This window comes from Leptopilina boulardi, unplaced genomic scaffold (genome assembly GCF_019393585.1).
Source record: "Leptopilina boulardi isolate dan_hultmark-lab unplaced genomic scaffold, ZJU_Lbou_2.1 LbouV2_376, whole genome shotgun sequence".
NCBI classification, from domain to species: domain Eukaryota; kingdom Metazoa; phylum Arthropoda; class Insecta; order Hymenoptera; family Figitidae; genus Leptopilina; species Leptopilina boulardi.
This window is the reverse complement of record NW_026137947.1, coordinates 120,289-134,515: the sequence shown is the minus strand read 5'-3', so window position 1 is coordinate 134,515 and position 14,227 is coordinate 120,289. Positions and strand designations below refer to the sequence as shown.

At 30.2% G+C, this 14,227-nt stretch overlaps 1 protein-coding gene across 2 annotated transcripts in view; it reads right to left on the bottom strand.

The window, feature by feature from the left end:
* Nucleotides 1-273: 273 nt before the first annotated feature.
* LOC127287853 (LIM domain only protein 3-like) overlaps nucleotides 274-14,227 on the bottom strand; it is a 110,950-nt gene continuing 96,996 nt past the window's right edge. Inside the window, exons 5-6 of one of the 2 annotated variants that reach the window (XM_051314976.1) lie at nucleotides 13,966-14,122; nucleotides 274-1,321 (exon numbers count right to left, since the gene is read on the bottom strand). In XM_051314976.1, coding sequence (XP_051170933.1) covers nucleotides 1,142-1,321; nucleotides 13,966-14,122 — 337 coding nt within the window. In that variant the 3' untranslated portion in view covers nucleotides 274-1,141. The remainder of the gene's footprint in view (nucleotides 1,322-13,965; nucleotides 14,123-14,227) is intronic. The other variant, XM_051314975.1, reaches the window with a different exon arrangement.

Here is a 14,227-nt window from a genome sequence, read left to right as displayed (position 1 = left end):
AAAAATTGCGTAGAATTTTTTTTTTTTTTTTGCTTTCTTCATATATAATATAATATACAATAACAAAGTTGTTTAAAATTTCACTGAATAACAATAATTTGCAACTAATTTTCATTTTTTAAATAATTATTTTTGTTTAATGAAAAAATTTGTTAATTTACTATATAAAGTGTTTTACGATTTTTAAATTAAATTTTTTGTATTGAAGGATTTAAAAAAAAATTTTTTTTTAATTCTATTGTTTTCAGTTGAAAAATGTTTAGAGAAAAATATTTCTTTATCGGAAAAAAAAATGATTGACTATTTTTTTTAAAATTAAAAAAATTGAATCGTAAAATACTTTGTGAAAATTTGCTAAAAATTTTTTTGGATTAACATCTTATTTTGAATAAGAAGATTCCAGTTTAATATCTATTTAATAAACAATATGGTTCTTGTTATTTGGTAAAAAGATATTTTTTCTTTAAATTCTCATTGGTTCTTGAAAAAATTATATTTTTAATTATTATTAGAAATTGTTTATAAAATATCTACGAAATATAAGAACCATATTGAAAATATTTATTCTAAAGAGCACCAAATTCATTCTTAGCGAGTATCTACTTAGAAACTACCTTTTTTTTCAGCATTAGCATTCAAAAATATTCAGAACTAATTTTCTTTCATTACATTTTTAAATTATATCTATATATATATTTCCTATAAGAATTTTAGAAATAAAATTCAGAATTATCATTTTCATAAAAAGATTTTTAAACAATATTCTTTTTTAATTCATCTGTATTAAGTTTCTAAACAAAATATTTATAAAAAAAATTTCTGTTTTATAAAAAGAATAAATTTTTTATTTTTACTTTTTGTACGATAATTCTGAATTTTTTTTTCTTAGAAACAAAAAATATAAATATTTCAATAAATTTTGAAAGATTAGTTAATTTTTTTTTTTAGCGAGGGCAAAATTTTTTATATAGAAAAGAAAAAAAAAACCTATTATTATTTCACTTATTTAACAGTGTATAATTGTTAAATATAAGAATCAGTCATTTCAAAATGAACTAATTTTTTGTTTAAAAGTTCAAATTTTTGGCCACATTTATTCTCGAATTAAAATTCGATTATTCCTTTTAGTCTACTTTGATGGTCATTTAGCTTCAAATGTTGATTGTGCATTAATTCCATTTAAATTATTATTTATCAAATTAATAGGAGTGTGTCCACTTGAAGATGTCGGCACTGGATAACCATTATGACCTGGAACTGTTTCACCATTCACCTGTCTCTGACCACCTCCACCTCCTCCTCCGCCACCTCCAGCAACTGCCTGCAAAATTAAGATAAATATATCTTTAGAATAATTCCACTCGACTATGAATGAATTTTTAAAATATTCTCCCAGACAGTAAAGAATAAAATTTCATTTATATTTTTAAATTAAATTTATTTTAAATTCATTTTGCATTTATATTTAATTAATATATTTTGTAATAAATATATTTTCTATTTAATTTAATATATTTTTCTATTAAATCAACAATCTTTTAATCCAAATATATTTTTTAAATAAAAATAATATATATTAAAAAAAAAAAAAATAAAAGTAGTTTAGTTCCTTCTAAAAATTATTAGAAGAGACTTTGACAAATTTTTTTTTAACTTTTTGAAGTTTATTATTGTAGAAAGTCTTAAGAAGAAGAAGGAAAATGGGATGTAATATAGGAAGAAGGGTGTGGCAATAGAGTAAGACAGACAAGCTGTTGAAAACTGGAAACTTTGTTGCCCAACCTCTCTCTCTCTTTCTCTCCACTTTACTTGTTCGAACTCCAGCCGAAAGGTGTTAAATTATACAGGCTTAAAATTCGTTCTACCATGCATTTAAAACCCTTTCCAAAACTCTTGGAAATTTACTGAAAATCCTGTTTCAAGAATTATTTATTAATCTATGCTAATCTTTATTACGTAAATCGCTATCTTTCATTTAAAAGTTGACAAAAGCTTTATTTTAAGTAGATAAGGTCAATGTAGTGATCGGACAGATTAAAAGAAAAATAATTATTATTTTATTGAATTAAAATGAAAATTTTAAAAACTCTCTCATTTAATTAAATTAAAATTTTAATAAACTAATAATTAAAACTTAATAGGTATGCTTTAAGCTTATGCTTTAGGGTTATACTTAAAAATTATGCTTCCAACTTATGCTTGAGAATTATGCTTCCGGATTATGCTTAAGAATTATACTTTAGGTTTGTGCTTGAAAATTATGCTCTTCGGATTTATGATTAAGTGTCCGGCAAAATTTTGTGTCTACTTCAAAACCAAGAATAAGACTATAAAGATTCTGAAGTTTTTTAATGTGCTCAATAAGAATCTTATACAGAATGTCAGATTTTCGAGATATTGTAACTCAAAAGACATTTTTAAAAGTGTTGTAACATCAAAAGATAATTTTTTTTCCCCCCAACTGATCGTTACAGCATCTGAAAGTACGATTTTTTTGCTTTAAAATGTATTTTGAAACATTAAAAAATCTATATTTGACTCGAAGTTACAGCCATTTGATTTTTCTGCTACGAATATTGTTAAATTCACCAATGTCAAAAAATATTCGTAGCAGAAAATTCAAATGGCTGTAACTTCGAGGCAAATAAAGATTTTTCAAAATTTCAAAGTGCATTTTAAAGCATATAACTAGTAATTTCAGGTAGTGCTTTTTAGTATGCTTTAAGCTTATGCTTTAGGGTTATACTTAAAAATTATGCTTCCAGCTTATGCTTGAGAATTATGCTTCCGGATTATGCTTAAGAATTATACTTTAGGTTTGTGCTTGAAAATTATGCTCTTCGGATTTATGATTAAGAGTCCGGCAAAATTTTGTGCCTATTTCAAAAGCAGGAACCAGACTAAAAAGATTCGAAGTTTTTTAATGTGCTCAATAAGAATCTTATACAGAATGTCAGATTTTCGAGATATTGTAACTCAAAAGACATTTTTAAAAGTGTTGTAACATCAAAAGATAATTTTTTTTTCCCCCAACTGATCGTTACAGCATCTGAAAGTACGATTTTTTTGCTTTAAAATGTATTTTGAAACATTAAAAAATCTATATTTGACTCGAAGTTACAGCCATTTGATTTTTCTGCTACGAATATTGTTAAATTCACCAATGTCAAAAAATATTCGTAGCAGAAAATTCAAATGGCTGTAACTTCGAGTCAAATAAAGATTTTTCAAAATTTCAAAATGCATTTTAAAGCATAAAACTAGTAATTTCAGATAGTGCAATAACATTTTTGAAACAAAAATTATCTCTCGATGTTATGTGACCTCAAATATTGTCAGATTTTGAGGTCAGACTTGGCTTCAGTATGTCAAAATGCTTTGGAAAAGATTAATTAATTATTATATAACCTCATTAAGCATATAATTGCAGCAGAAAAAAGTGAATTTAATAAAAAAAACTTTAATTAACATTAAAAATTGGCAAAAATTGTATATAACGCAGTGCATGAGAGTAATTAACTCGTAAATAATTGCGATAAAAATGACAAAGAGGCAACCAAAAAAGAAATGCTTTATCGTTTGCATCCACAAAATGGTATGAGGAAGGAAGGATGTTTAGTTATATAAGAATCCGTAAATCTTGGAAGGGTAAAACCCTTATATATATATATATACGCCCTTGACGACAATTTTCCTACCACTATGCCTCTTATATGTCTTGGAAACGTTTGTAATTAAGAAATCTCAGTGAGGAAGGCGTTGGTCCGTTGCACGGGTTAAATTAAGTCTATGACTTATTCAAGTTTTATCTACAATTGCCAGAGGAGGAATTACTGCCGGGGGATTTACTGCCGACTTTGTAATCAAATGGCACGCGCGTGCAGCAATACTATATATACAGAGTTTCGTAACATCTCAAGCGAGAAAATAAACGTTTATCTTTTTTTTTCGACTTCAAAAATAATTGAGAATTATGATATTACACATAAGCATATATGAGATGGGTTTAAATTATTTTTTTTTTTTTGTTTTTTTAAATATGCCATTTCATACCTTGGCGTGGAACGTTTATGATTTTCTGTCTGTTTATATATATATTTTTTTTTTAAGAATAAAAAAATTAATTTTTCTCATAAAAATGAAAAATTGCTTTTATTAAATTAAATCTTAATTTACAATTATCTCATTTATTCTCTATTTAATGAATTTTTCATTTCCCAACGAATCTCAAATCGTAAAAATCTTCCCTCCTCCCTAAAAAAAAAAAAAAAAAAATGTTTTACACGTAGCAAAATCAAGGTTCTATTTTACTCTTGATTCATAGTTCAACATTCTCTCACCTTTTCTCTACCCCTACTAAATGAAGTTGATTCGCCCTAAATAACGATCTTGGACCAAAAAAAAAGAGAGAGAAAGACAAATGCAAAAGAAGGGAAAAAATCGTTTAGTTGTTTTTGGGAAATTTGCGCTCACACGGGGAGCACGAGTAAGACATTAATCGCAAATTCGCTTAGTGAAGGTAGTTTGTAACTCGAGGTAAATGGAAAGAGAGGGAGGGTTTACAAGTGTGATGGACTATATAAGGGATGGGAATTAAGGGCGGGGGGGGGGGGGGCATGAAATAGATGAGAATGAGAATCGCGTGTCATTTGTCTGTTGATCTCCTGTGGCTATGAGAACAGACCAGGTGTGTATTTCCTTCTCCCGCGAGGTTTTACTTCCGCGAGAAAAAATTAGCACCCCTTCTGAATTTTTTTTTTTTTTTTTTTTTTGGGAAAGAGGAAGGGGAGGGGTACTTGGATATAGAGGGAATTAGACAAGACGTAGTTATCCCCGAAGATGCAGCATCTGAAAGAGATCTCAGTGAGTGAGAGAGAAACCCAGTGCTGTTAGATTAACTCGAGGATCGTCGTTCTTCGTGCTAACGAGAATGGGAACAGTTGCGTGGGATGAGATAAAAGGGAAACTAAAAGATTCCAAGCACGAGACTCGCCTTTTTCCCATTGTCAGATCTAATCACGAACCGAAAATTTACTAATCTTTTAATTATTATTTTTTTTTTCTTTCCACACACACACACACGATTATAGTTTTGTATCACGTGAATACAATTTCATATTTACAAAAAAATATGAATATAATTTTTGAATAATTTTTATTACATTATAATTTTTTCGAATATAATTAATTTTTCAATATATTTGGAAATAAAAAATATTATTTCAGAATTTTATTTTTTTTATTGATTTTATCAAAAGAAGCGATAGATACATTTGTGAATATTGATAATGGGAAAATACATAGGAGGAGATGTATTGTCCTTAACGAGCATATATATGTATATTATTGTAGATGCATTGTACGGTTGAATTTCACGTAAACCAGGACTCTGGCTGTATATATATATATAACAGAGAGACGGAGAAATTCGCATGGGAAAGCTCAGCTTGCAAGCTGTATGTGAGATTATGAGTTTAGTTGCGAAACAACTCATGGCCCTATGCGCGGTTCACTTTTATAACGATTATTAGTCGAGCGTAGCGCCTTTCTTCTCCACCATATGTAAGCTCGTTTCATGTAATAACTCCACAGAACAAAGTCCCATACATCATTTTATGTCATGCATTCACAGTAAATTTATTCCTCTTTTGCTGTTTTTTTTCTTCTCTTTTTTTTTATCAATTTCGCCATTAATTTTATTTTAATATCTTTATTTCAAAATTTGGTAATTAAGATATCTTTTATTTATTTTTAATATCTAGTCATATTATACAATTTTTAAATTCGGTAATTAAAATTCTTTTTTTGATTAATTAAAACTTTTAATAAGTCACTGATCATTAATTTAATGTCAGATTCGTAATCAGCGTTGAAAAAAAAACACCAGAATAATGACTTTCAAGCGAATGCGATGAATTTTGAAAAAAAGTCTGCCATATTGGATCAGCCATTTTGGATTTTAAAAATCTGATATCAAATTCGTAATTAGCGTCCTCAAAAACCCCTGAGTAATGATTTTCAAGCGAATCCGATGAATTTTGAAAAAAAATCAGCCATATTGGATCCGCCATTTTGGATTTTTAAAATCTCACATCAGATTAATTATTAATGAATATTAATATTAATACACAATATTAATAAATATTACAAGATTAATTATTAATTAATAATAATAACAATACTAAATTAATATTAATAATTATAATAATAAAATATAATTTATATAATTATATATTTTATAAATTAAAAATTTATAATTTTGAAGTATTTTTCGTTTTGTAATTATATTTATACTTGCACCCCGAGATGTTATGTTTGTAAACGTTACCTTTAAATGAAGGTCACAACAATGTTGATTAAAAATCACAAGGGTAATTAAATTCAGTAGCAAATCGTGTCTTGACCTGTTTAGACCTGATTAACGCGAGTAAAAATTTTATAATTTTAAATCAAAATAAAATTTTTCTTTCCTTATATATTTCTTTTATAATTTTTAATTTAATAATTAATAATAAATAATAATTTATAATTTTTTTTTCGTGAGTGCTCGAATTTTTTTTTTTAGTTTGTAAACAAATAAAGTTAAATTTTTTGTTATTTTAGTTAATTTTTTGTTTTGTTTCAAGAGTGTTCGAAATTTTTAAAATCGCAATCGCTTATATCAGTAGGAAAAGTATTTTGTTTTTTTTTTCTGTAAATTTAAACGTGCTTTTCGGGAGTGTTCGAAAATTTTTAAATTACGTGTGCTTCTACCATATCTTGAGGTCAAAAATGTAACATCGATTGCAGACTAAGGTTAGAGATATATATATATATATATTTTTTTTATATAAATAATAATTTTTTCTTTTTCTATAATAATTAAATAATTTTGTTTTTCCACTAAAAAAAATATTACGAAATATTTCAATAATTATTTGGTTACAAAACTCATGAAATTATTTTTTAAATGCATTAATTTTTAGTTCTTTATTGGAAAAAAAAAAGATTTACCTAAAGCGATTTTACAAGAATAGCAAAAGTTTTAATTGTTTTTAGTTAAATCTTTCACTATTCTAGTACAATATTTCGCTGTTCCAGGTGAAACTTTTTTTTTTTATTTCCATAAAATATGTTTTAAAACTGCTTTACATTTCTTTAAATATTATACTAATTATACTTATCAGGAAAAAATATTTGTTACCCACTTGGAAAGATTCCCCGGAAAGTGCCCCCTGGAGGTTCTATCAGAATTCCGACGGAACTTCCAACGTAATTCCGTCGGAATTCCATCGGAGTTCCAAAGAATTTCCGATGGGATTCCGACGGAATTCCGATTAATTTTTTTCAAAATCTTTAGTGTCCTAATTCCGTCGGAACTCCGTCGGAATCCCATCGGAAATTCTTTGGAATTCTGACAGAATTACGTTGGAAGTTCAGGCGGAATTCCGATAGAACCTCCAGGGGGCACTTTCGGGGAAATTTTTCCAAGTGGGTATACCTGAAGGTTTTTCTTAAGTTTTAGTAGATAAAAATTTCTTTTGAAAAAAAAATTGTTAATTATTTAGAGGTTATGGTCTGGTAAATTTTGATACAACCCATAATTGTTGAGTTAGTTCTTATACATATATAGAGACGATTGTAATGCCTTATACACGACACCATGACTATACACATTGATCCTCTTAAATTCCAATGTAGTTTCGTCGTCGTCGTCGTTCTGGTATTAGCATATTATCTTAACCCCCTCCCCCCTCTTTCTCTTTACTCACCCTTTAACCCCCACCTTTTTTCCACCCCTACGGTCCTGATTCGCAGAGGACTTTACAGGCACTTGAGAGTTTGTTTTAAAACTCAGATAATCGTTTCGAAGTTTCCATTCCTTTTCCCCTTCCAAACTCTCTCACGCTCTTTCGACTTCAACCCCTAAGTCTCGAGGGTGCAATCAGACCAGAATAAAAAGTAATTGCCATTTTCTTTTACACTGTTTAGTCATTTCTGCATTTTTCTACTCTCTTTTGCTTGAGTTACAATCACTTTTATTATACCTTTGTTAGACGTTTTTCCTTATTTTCAACGCGCCATCACAGCCATCAAGTTTCATTTTTTCTCGTTACTTGTATATTTCTTTATTTGCCAAATACGTAATTTTTATTATAAGAAAATATTTGACGTTTTTTTTTTAAAAAGAATAATTTATTTAATATTGAAAAATTTTATCTATTTTCTAATTTAAAAAAAAAATTGGTAAAAAAAAGCTTCCTTCTAGTGAAAAAAAAAACTGTATATAGTCAGACAAAATTTTGTAAGGGAAAAAACAATTTTCTAATTTAAACAAAAATTATTAGGTTATACAATTATTATCGGTAAAAGAATTTTTTTTTTTATTCCAATCATTTAATTAAAACTGATTGTTATTCTGTTTCGCTACATTAATTTCAATAAAAAGAAGAAAAAAAAACCCTGATCGAGTATATAGTGTTTAAAGGGAAATAAAGTCCCTCTTTGTATATCGAGGGTGATGACTAGTCAATTGCTGATGATGGTTGTTGGATACACTTGAGAAATTCGTAACAAGTGATGATATTATCCACAGTCGAAGGTCTCTCTCTCTCTCTCTCTCTCTCTCTTTCTGTTAAGTTCCGTTTCCCTTTTTTGTATATACCTATATATACACACAGAGACGGGGAAAGATTGAGACAGCTGTCTGGTTCTCAGGCAATCAAAAAAAAAAAAAACCACCCCGAGTTTCGCGCCCCTTCCTCTTCTCTTCGGCTTAAGGGAGTATGTACGCCTCGATAGAACCGACTGGGGCAATCTGCCTCCTCGTGGTTTTTAAGAACCTTAACGCCTCTCTCTGATTCCGCACTCGAGATAGTGCTACCGGCACTTTGCATTTCGTTACGACTCCTAATTCCAAGTTTGATTCGAATTTAAAATGCTCGATTTTCTTCTACCTCTTTCTTGTTCATTTTTTTTTCTATCCTTTTTTTTATTTTCTTAAAAATATTTTCTGCAGAATAATAAAATTTTTATTTTAAATTTCATTTGAAATATTCTAATAAAACGATTAGTCAAGATTTGGCCAGTATTCACTGAAATTTGCTAGAAAATTCTACAGTGGAATAATATTTAGAACCCAATATTGAATCCAATATTAGTTCTATTTTTATTAGCCAATGTTGCAGATTGTCGATGAATTTTGGCTGCCAAGATTGTGCCATTATTTCCCCAAGTTATGGAATAATATGGAATAATATTTAGAACCCAATATTGAACCAATATTCGACCAGTTTTGTTAGACAATAATGCAAATTGTCGATGAATTTTGCTTGCCAAGATTGTGCCATTATTCACCCGAGTTTGGTAGCGAATGCTGAAACTAATGACACAAAAAACCGATTCAGTTTTTGTCCAAGTTTGTTTGCCAAAAAGAAGAAAGAAAAATAGTAGAAAAAAGAAAGTAGTGCTGTAATTTATTCGCGATTTTCTGCCAATATTTACCCAAGATTGGGAGCTTTTACAAAAATTGTAAAATATTCGTAGCCAATATTCGCCCTTCATTCACGCATGTTTAGAAGCCATTGTTTCTATTATTGAACAACTGAACATTGGTCAACTAAACCTGGGCGAAACATGGGCTTATATTGGCTGCCAATACTAATCAATTGCAGTCTTCTGGATTGTAACAGCAATTAACCTTGACTGCAATTGTTGATCAATTCCTGCATTACCTTTCAAATGCTTTCAAATGCTTTCAAACTTGGGCGAAAACTGGCTCAATCTAGTTTTACCTTTAGAAAAGAAATTTTTATTTATTTTCTTAAAAACATTTTTTTGCCACAAAAAGAAATTTTCATTAAAATGTCATTTGAGATAGTAGAAATTATTTATTTACTTTTGATCGAGTAGAAAGATTATTGTATTGTAATTCTTATGAATTTAAAAGTTGGAAGGGGAACGTTAAAATTTGACGTCTAGAGGAATCCATCAAGCTTTACGGCAATGGATGCTTTGACAACATTAGCATGCCACTGCGATTATTGGTATTACCGCAAGCGAAACCGTTATTTTACACGCCGTTATACACGAGTCATTTATAATTCCCCTTTCCATAGAAATCGATCTTTCGCTCTGGCAGCAGCTTGAGAGGCTGTCAATTTTTCGGAAGACACTATCTAATTCACATTTTTTTTTTTTTTTTTTAATGCCACAAGTAAAATTGAAACACATTTTTTGACTGCAAAATAATTGTAATGATTTAGGATTCTCATTAACTTATTGATAATTTTTTATTGTGTCAACAGCCTTGATACTATCAGTGTAGAAATTCGCCAACTTGGCCATGACCTGGCTGAAAAAGGGTACCCGACCAAGGCCACACTAGGCCCTAGCCGGGCCCCGGTTCCAATCGATTTTAATCGGTACAAAAAATTATAAGAGAATTTTTAAACAGAATTTTTATACTTATAAATAGTAAAATGTGACGTGTATTTATAGGTACGTAGGAAATTTTGTCAAAGCTTGAGGCTTCAACGTCACGTATATATTCTATATTCGCTAATGCAACCGATATTAATTAAACTAAGATACACACAAGGCGAATTCACCCCTTATGTGTAGCGTTGGAATAGAGTCGCGCGAGGGTTACCAACCCCAGAATTACACGCAGTTTGCCATAGCGGGTTGAAGGGCAGAGAAACTGGCATTTGCATATTATAAGTAGTACATGTTACCAAAGTCCGATATCATCAAACTGAGAGACCTCGTTATTCTATCTATATATATATATATATATATATATATATATATATATGCGTATACGATTCGAGCGTGCAGAATTTAACCCTTTCTTCATTCCCTTTTACCCCCTAGTGCTCATTTTACCCCCACCTCCTCTCCTACATTTGTAACGTGCCAAATGAAGGATCCGCGTAAGCAATTTCCAACAATGAAACATGCGGTTTCACCTCTCCTCATAACTTTCTTAATTAAGATCCCTTACCTGGATGTTAGATTTGATATGGGGTTTAAAAAATTTCACCCCATGTTATTTTATGTTGCTTTCCGTCTTAGCATATGATTTCCATAAATTGTTGTTTCTCTTGTTTGTAATTCGCCTCATTTTTCATTCTCTACTTTTATGATTCTTTTTTTTTTGGTTTAAAAAAGTCCTTTTCTTCATTTGAATCTTAATTATAATATTCATAATTGAGATTATAATTATAATGTAAATTATTTTTGATTAAATGTGAATATTTTTATATATTTATAAATATTTCCAAAACGATTGTTTACTTATGTGTCCTAGGCAGTCAATATTTTGCTAAGAAAATCATAGTACGTGATGTCTAGTTAATACATGAAGATGCAAAGATCTTGGCAAGACGAGAGACCCGGATTAAGTAGATCCGTTCCGAGTTAGGTTGGACAGGCAAGGTCCTTCCAAGCGAATGAAGCTTAAGCACATTGTTTCGATGTGAGGCTGTTGCCTTAGGATAATCAAGGATTTAATCCTAAAAAGATTAGCAATAGAAAGTTCATTACTTAGCTTTCATCTAATACCTTTCTTATCCATTGCATTATCTTTCATCAATAAATCGTTCATTTACTTTGGAATAAAAGGTAAAAACTTAACAAAGTATTTTATTTACAAATAGTATATTTTCTTGAATTGATTTTAATTTTTTTTTCAAGTTTTGGTTGACTAACATTAGCAGCCAAGATTGGGCCAATATTCACCCGAGTTTGGTAGACTCAATGGAATAATTATAACCCAAGATTAAACCAATATTCGCCAAGTTTTGTTAGCCAGTGCTGCAAATTGTCGATGAATTTTTGCTGCCGAGATTGGGCCATTATTCACCCGAGTTTGGTAGACAATGCTGCAATGGAATAATTAGAACCCAAGATTAAACCAATATTCGCCAAGTTTTGTTAGCCAGTGCTGCAAATTGTCGATGAATTTTTGCTGCCAAGATTGGGCCAATATTCACCCGAGTTTGGTAGACAATGCTGAAATGGAATAATTAGAACCCAAGATTAAACCAATATTCGCCCAGTTTTGTTAGCCAATGCTGCAAATTGTCGATGAATTTTTGCTGCCAAGATTGGGCCAATATTCACCCGAGTTTGGTAGACAATGCTGCAATGGAATAATTAGAACTTAAGATTAAACCAATATTCGCCCAGGTTTGTTAGCCAATGCTGCAAATTGTCGATGAATTTTTGCTGCCAAGTTTGGGCCATTATTCACCCGAGGTTGGTAGCAATGGTTAATAATAATACAAAAGATTGGTCCAGTAATTGCAAGTTTGGTGGCTGAAGAAAAGAATAAAAAGTAGTGCTGTAATTTATTCGTAATAAAGTTTCTGCCAATATTCAACCGAGATTGGTAGCTAATAATGAAATTCGCAAATATATGCAGCCAATATTCCCTCTGTATTCACTCAAGTTTAGAAGCCAATGTTACTATTATTGAATTTAATGCCTAGCAGTGTTTTCAAGCTGAATATAAAAACTATATTCGCTGACAGTTTGTAATTTCTAAGTATTTGCATCTAAATTTGGGAGAAAATAGGCCCAATCTTGGCATACAAATTTTAATAGATTCAATTAGTAGCAAACTGAACTGAATATAGATTCAATACTGGTTGAAAGTTTTGCTATTGTTAATAAATTAACATTTGCTTTTAAGCTTGGTGAAAAACGGGCCCAATCTTGGCATGCTTTTAATGGATCTGTCCTCCCCAACAATTAGTGAAAAACTGGGCTGAATATAGATTCATTATTGAATGCCAGTTTTTCTTTGGGTTACGAATTAGTATTTTCTTTTCAGCTTGGGAGAAAACAGGCCCAATCTTGGCAGTGAAATTTATGTATATGAATCCTCTCCAGCAATTAGTGGCTGAATATAAAATTAATATTGAATGCCAGTCTTTCTTTGGGTTATGAATTAGTATTTTCTTTTAAGCTTGGGAAAAACGGGCCCAATCTTGGCAGGCAATTGAAGTATATGAAAATCCTCTCCAGCAATTAGTGGCTGAATATAAAATTAATATTATATGCCAGTTATTCTTTGGTTTATGAATTAGTATTCTCTTCTCAGCTTTGGAGAAAACGGGCCCAATCTTGGCAGGAAATTTAAATCCTCTCCAGCAATTAGTGGCTGAATATATAATTAATATTGCCTGCCATTTTTTCTATTGTTAATGGATTTGAATTTTTATTTCAATCCTGGGTGAATACTGGCCTAATATTGGCTTTGAATATTAATAGATAAAATCGTCAATTCAGAATTAATTTCTTATTCGTCGATGGGGAAAATTAATTGTGTAATTGATTTCCTTGTGATTAAATAAAGAAAATTGCATTTATTTGCATCTTATTTATATAGACTGTTGCTCATCAAGAAACTATATGGATCGTTAAGGCATGCGACGGTGCTTGCTTAGTGGGCGAGCTTAATTAATAAGGACACGCGATATCCTACTCGTATATAAGACGTTGGCAGTAGAGTAAAGGCATGGCTGAAGCCTCTGGGGACTCCTTTGTTGTCGAGAGGGTCAGAACCTGCCACTTTAACCCACCTTAAGGGGTTACGTTGTGATGAGTCTTGGAAGCTTCAGCATTCTCTCAAGGAAAACTGATCAAGTCTCTAAAATGCCAGGAATTCTCGTAAATCGAGATTCATTAAATCCGCTTAATCTACGCTACAACTTTACCCTTCTCTAACACTTTTCTATTTAAAAATTCATTAGCAAAATCTGTTGAGAAAGTATGCTTATAAATTTTTTTCTTTTTAGAAAATTCTTCTCTCATAGTTGCTTTCTAGATTTTTTTTTCTTGTTTTATAATAGCCAAGTTTTGGTTAAAGACTTGTAGTGAATTTATATTGATTCATGATTTAGTAAATTTTTATTGGAAAATTTATTTTGGTGGGAAATTGGATTATGTTTTCAGTGCGCAATTGTATAAATAACTTACAGGTGGTTGGAGATGACTAACTTGTCTTTTAATATGTGCCATTGTTGCATTTGGCGGTGGATGAAGGGCCAAATTTGCAAATACAAGCCTTTCCTCATAGTCATATTCGCAAAGTATTTTATTGTCACACAAGTAAAATCTGTCGCCGACACAAAATCTGAAACAGAAATTAAATAAAATAAATCATTAAAAATATTATTTTAAGAATATTATTTTTTTATTGTTGCAAAAGATTATTTTCTCTTTCAATCTGAGATTCAAG